General features: G+C 24.4%; 1 protein-coding gene across 1 annotated transcript in view; it reads right to left on the bottom strand.

The window, feature by feature from the left end:
• Window positions 1–6,358, bottom strand: part of LOC117183039 (FERM, ARHGEF and pleckstrin domain-containing protein 1-like) — a 47,080-nt gene that overhangs the window by 39,357 nt on the left and 1,365 nt on the right. The window contains exons 2-3 of the mRNA XM_033376191.1: window positions 1,193–1,282; window positions 718–1,093 (exon numbers count right to left, since the gene is read on the bottom strand). Of these exons, the coding sequence (XP_033232082.1) occupies window positions 718–1,093; window positions 1,193–1,282 (466 nt within the window). The remainder of the gene's footprint in view (window positions 1–717; window positions 1,094–1,192; window positions 1,283–6,358) is intronic.

Genomic DNA, 6,358 nt, shown 5'->3' with positions numbered 1-6,358 from the left:
AAATTCATTGTTCAAACAATTTAGTTTAAAAATGTATGTGATTTATTAAAAATTCGTCTTTTAGTTAAAAATAATAATAATCTTAGATGAAAACTCAACTCACTGATTAAAAATTGACGTATTTTGTTGAAAACTCTCCTTTTCTGGTTAGAAAATCCAAGATTTGTGACGAAATTTATTTTCTTTATTGATTAATAAATCTCTTTAAATATTCAACTAATGGGTTGAAATTTTAACAAATTTTTTAAAATTAATTTTTTAACCTGAAAATTAAACTAATTGGTTGTAAATTAACTTTTTCGTTGAAAATTTATATTCTCGAGTTGCAAACTCAACTGATTTATAAAAAAAAATTATCTTTTGGCTTGAAAATTCATTTATCAAACTTAAAATTAAATATAAAAAATTCCAAGTTCATAAATTAATGATTTTCATTAAAAGTTTAATTATATCCTTAAAAATTAATCTCTTTTATTGAAAGCTAATATTTCTCGCTCTCCAAAATTCAACATTCCTAATAAAACTTATTTGCTCTACAGATTAAAAAATATCTCTCGATTGAAAAATTCGTCTTTTTGATTCGAAAATAGTGTCTTCAGAGTCAGTTTTTTTATCGAAATATTAGCAAAAGAGTCTCATCGCTTAAGAAGAAGAAAAAAAACATAAATAAAAAAAACGCAAAACTAAAATGTCATAAAAAAAAAAAATGAAACTCACTATCGATAATACTGTTGTAGTGGAATAATCGCTGCAGCGGCTTCAAGAGAAACGAGCTCAGCGGCAGGTAGCAATGTTTCTGAGATTCAAAATCCCGACACAATTGATCGAATTGCTTTGACGTTCGAATTGAATATTCCATTTTTTCCAAAACGGGCATCAAATTTTCCAAGTACTGGTCGTAAAGTGGAAGAATATTCAAAAGTGTATTGTAAAGAAAATCGCCGATATTGTGCCTCGCATTGCTCTCCCACCGAGCCAAGCGAGCCTCCATTTCTTGAAGGCAAGGCCCATGCGCATCAGCGAGAAACTCCAGTAAACTCACCACAGAGTCGCCTTCAGTGTCCGATTCTTTCGTCAATTCCTCTCGGAACCACTGAAAAAAAATTCAACCATTTTTTTTTTTCACTTACTTACTCGATAATCAGAAATTTTCTATTTTTTTTTTTTTTTTTTAAATCATTTTAAAACTCACGAGGTTTATGACATCCAAATCTTTCTTGTAGGTTCTTTCTGTCATGAGAAGCTCTTTTGCGATGAAGTAAGCTTTGTCAATCGGCCACTTCTGCAAATTTACAAAAAATAATATTCACTTTCTTCTTTCCTTTGCAAGAAATTCAAGGGATTTCAAAAGGTTTGAAATAAATTCACGAGATTTTGAAAGCTTTTATTGATTTTCAGCAATGCAAAAAAAAAATTCCCGGTTTTCCCCGGTTCCCAACCATTTTTCACGGTCGATGATATATAAAAAATCGAAGACTACACCTGAAAATTGTTCGATTCGAAGTAATAAGAAGTGAACTGCAAATAAAAGCATTCAAAGTGGAACTGTTGAATTTTAAAAGTTGTATCATTCAAAAATTTTAAAATTAAAAAACTTAAAATTTAAAATAATAAATATAAAATGTAAATATAATAATAGATACGAAAATTAAAATTGTTTAACTTTTATAAATTGTAGAGTTCAGAGATTCAGATTCAGTTTCAAAAATATAAATCCACGTTATCATTTTCAATGCTCTAAATTGAAGAATCAGTCAATGAATTTAAAAATGTTCAAAATTATACCATTTTAAGCAATTTTAAATTCTAATAACAGTTCAGAATTGGTTAAAAATTGAAAATTCCCTGTTTATATCCACAATTGAATTTTTTTTTGAAAATTCTCCATTTCAACCAATTGTAAGAATTATATATTTATTTTTTTTGTAAAATTCCCTGTTTCAATTCACAATCTAAATTTTTTTTCGAAAATACCTCTTTTCGGATCAGAACAATAATTTTTTTTTTTAATCAAAATTCTATTGATAATTATTATTCTCCTGGATAATTTTCAATTCCAGTTCAGAATTTGTTAAAAATTTTAAATTCGCACTTCAAATCCCCAATTTTAATTCTGTGAGAAAATCTTTTATATCCGCTCAGAAATAAAATTCTGTTAAAAAAATCCCTGTACAAATCAAGAATTTTAATTTCGTTTCAAAAATATTCCGTTTCAATTTAAAATTCATTCTTTAAAAAAAATCCCTGTTCCAGCTCGGAATTTATTAAAAAAATCCAAATTCACATTTCCAAAATTTAAAAATTTCCTATTAAAATCCAGAATTTTAATTCTTTGCAAAAATATTCCGTTTCAACTAAGAATTCACTCTTTCAAAAAATTCCCAGTTCCAGCTCGGAATTTAGTAAAAAAAATTAAATTCACATTTCCAAAATTTAAAAATCTCCTATTAAAATAAAAAATTTTAATTCTTTGCAAAAATATTCCGTTTCAACTAAGAATTCACTCTTTAAAAAAATTCCCAGTTCCAGCTCGGAATTTAGTAAAAAAAATTAAATTCACATTTCCAAAATTTGAAAATCCCCTATTCAAATCAAGAATTTTAATTCTTTTAAAAAATATTCCGTTTCAACTTACAATTCATTCTTTAAAAAAATTCCCTGTTCCAGCTCGAATTTTATTTAAAAATTGTTAATTCACATTCCCAAAATTTGAAAATCTCCTATTCAAATCCAGAATTTTAATTCTTTGAGAAAATATTACATTTCAACTTAGAATTCATTCTTTAAAGAAATTGATTAAAATTTTTAAATTCACATTTCCAAAATTTGAAAATCCTCCATTCAAATCCAGAATTTTAATTCTTTGAGAAAATATTACATTTCAACTTAGAATTCATTCTTTAAAGAAATTGATTTAAATTTTTAAATTCACATTTCCAAAATTTGAAAATCCTCCATTCAAATCCAGAATTTTAATTCTTTGAGAAAATATTCCGTTTCAACTTAGAATTCATTCTTTAAAAAAAATCACCTGTTCCAGCTCGGAATTTATTAAAATTTTTAAATTCACATTTCCAAATTTGAAAATCTCCTATTCAAATCAAGAATTTTAATTCTTTGAGAAAATATTCCGTTTCAACTTAGAATTCATACTTTAAAAAATTACCTGTTCCAGCTCAGACTTTATTAAAAAAATTTAATTTCACATTTCAAAAATTTGAAAATGTCCTATTGAAATCCAGTATTTTAATTTTTTTCAAAAATATTCCGTTTCAACTTAGAATTCATTATTCAAAAAAATTCCTTGTTCCAGCTCGGAATTGATTAAAAATGGTTAAATTCACATTTCCAAAATTAAAAAATCCCCTATTCAAATCAAGAATTTTTATTCTTTGAGAAAATATTCCGTTCTAACTTAGAATTCATTCTTTTAAAAAATTCCCAATTCCAGCTCACGATTGGTTAAAAATTGAAAATTCCCAATTCAAATCCAGAATTTTAATTTTGAAAGAAATTTGTTTATTTCCGCTCAGAAATAAAATTCTTACGAAAAAATCCTGTTCAAATCAAGAATTCTAATTCTTTTCGAAAATTGTTCATTTCAACTGAGAATTAGAATTTTTTGTAAAATCTCCTGTTTCAATTCATAATTTAAATTTTGTCCGAAAATATTCCGTTTTAACTTAAAATTAGAATTCACTATTCAAAAAATTTCCAGTTTCAGCTCGGAACATATTTAAATTTAAAAATTCCCATTTCCAACACAAATCATAGTTCTTTTGGATAAATACCAGTTTAAACTCAGAATTGGTTAAAATGCGAAAATTCCCTGTTCCCTAGGAAATGTTTTTATTCTTCTGAAGCCTGTCAAAATTCTTAAAACATTGGAATTTTTATAAGAATAAAAGGTGTTCAATTGTTATTTATTCATTGAAATTCAATAATTCAAATAGCAAATTAATTTTTTTTTAACAGAACAATTAAAATTGTAACGTTAAAACTTTATTTTTTTTGTTTAGTTTTAAATATGCAATTTATGATTACTGATTTTAAATGAACAGTCCGATATTTCTAAATATTAGGTTATCGTTCTTTTTCTTAATTGAAAAATTGAAACCATTTAATTATTAATGTTAAAATCTGGACATTCTAGAATTGTGAACTGATTCCGAATTGTCTTATACAATCAATAATTATTTACTTTTTAAATCTAAAAGTACAATTCAATTAAAAAAGATGATGAAGAAGATCGAAATTAAACCAATTATTTAAAAACTGGTTAAAATCAAAGTTGGGAGGATTTTTTGTTCTCAAAATTTATAAAATTCTCGCAAAGTTTACTGAATTTGTTTTGATTCAGTTAAATGCAAAATTTTTTAAAAGAAACATTAATGTTTCGAACCTTAAATTTTTCAGATGGAACCAAAGAACATGCTATTATTTTTCTTTCACTGAAAAAATTTCAGTTTTGTTTAAAACGTTCCAAAATCACGAAAAAATTGACAATCACAAAATTTTTAACTCACGAAACAACCTTTTTTTTGAAAGACTAAAATGATAAGGTTATTTTGCTTCAAAATAATGTAATTTCAGATTCAAAATGTTTTAAAAAAATGCTCAATTGAGGAAAATAAAAATTTTTGAACCAATAGAAACATTTTGTTCAAGTTCCAAATGAATTTCAGGATATTTAAAAAGATTTCAAGGAATTTTTAACAGATTTTCAGGATTCAAACAGACCTTTAACCAAGTATAGTGAAAACTAAAATTTTTAAAAATTAATTTTTAACCAAGAAAAATAATTTTCTCCTCAAAAAGAGGAATTTTAAACTAAATACATGAATTTTCAACTAAAGACGATAAACTCTCAACCAGAAGATAAATTTTTAATAAACCAGTTTATTTAAAAAAATATAAAATAGTTCAATTTTCAACAAAAGAGATAAATCTTGAATCAAATAATAATTATCTATAAAGTGGTTCAACATTCAACCAAATAGTTCAATTTCGAATCAAAAGAAGTAATTCTTTAATTTAAAAAATAAATTTTTAACTAAAACTCATCATTTTCAACTAAAAAAAAAAAATTTCAACCAAAAGTTAAATAATGAAATTTTCATTCAAAAAATTAATGTTTAACCAATAAGATAAATTTTCAACTAAAATTATGGAATATTCAACTGGAATAAAAGTAACATTTTTAGTTAAAAAAAATAGCACCCAAAAAAGAAACCAATTTGGAACAAAATAGCTCATATTTCAACCAAAGAAATTAATTTTTAATTAAAACAATCAATCTTTAATCAATGAAATTAATTTTTAACAAGAGTTTAAGTTTCAACCAAGTAATATTTATATATTTTTTAAAACACGTGTATTTTTAACCAAATAGTTGAATTTTCAATTTAAAAAAAGACAAATTTTCATCCACATTGCTGAATTTTAAACTGGAATAATTCATGAATCTTTAAACAGAATAGTTGAAATTTATCCCAAAAACATGAATTTTCGAATAAAAAGATTAATTTTTACCAAAAAAGACGAATTTTGAACTAAAAAAGATCATTTTTCAACGAACGAGATAAATTTATAAATAAAATTTTAGAATATTCAAAATAAACAAAACAGTTACATTTTCGGTACGAAAAAAGTCCTTCAAATCCAAGAAAAAACAAACAAGTTTTTAATCAAATATTTTAATAGAATTAATTTAAAACAAAAGTGTTTAATTTTTAACCTAGTAATTTTATTTCCAACCTAAAAGATGAATTTTCAAGTAAAATGATAAATATTTACCGGAAATATTTCAATTTTTAAAACAAAAAAAGATTAACATGCAAAGAAAAATATTATTTTCTACAAAAAATCGATCTTTTTAACAAAATGCGTGGATTTTTAACAAAATAATTTAATTTCTATTTAAAAAGACAAAAAGATTAATTTTTAGAAAAAAATAGAAATATATTTTCTTCGGAAAAAATTGTTTATGTTAAAAAAACATGAAAAAGATTTACAATTAAAAAACATACTTCCACACTAACATTACTTTTCGGCTCATTAGAGACAAAAATAACAATTAAAAAAAAGAGTGAGAAAATAAATTTTCAATCAAAAATAAAAGAGTTCATTTTCCTTTAAGAATTTAATTCTTTACAACAAAAAAAAAACCGTATTTTCAGCAAAATGGTTATATTTTATACTGGAGTAGTTACATTTTTAAATAAAAAGATTGAAACGGTAAAGGGGAGTGGGGAAAGGACCAGGAGAAATTATGAAAAGGGAGAGGACAAATTGGGAAAAGGGAAAATTAGGAAAAGGGACAATTAGGGAAAGGGGAAACGATAAAAGGGGACGGGGG

The sequence above is a fragment of the Belonocnema kinseyi genome, chromosome 2 (assembly GCF_010883055.1).
Source record: "Belonocnema kinseyi isolate 2016_QV_RU_SX_M_011 chromosome 2, B_treatae_v1, whole genome shotgun sequence".
NCBI classification, from domain to species: Eukaryota; Metazoa; Arthropoda; class Insecta; order Hymenoptera; family Cynipidae; genus Belonocnema; species Belonocnema kinseyi.
The sequence above is the reverse complement of the archived record's forward strand: the minus strand, read 5'-3'. Positions and strand labels throughout refer to the sequence as shown.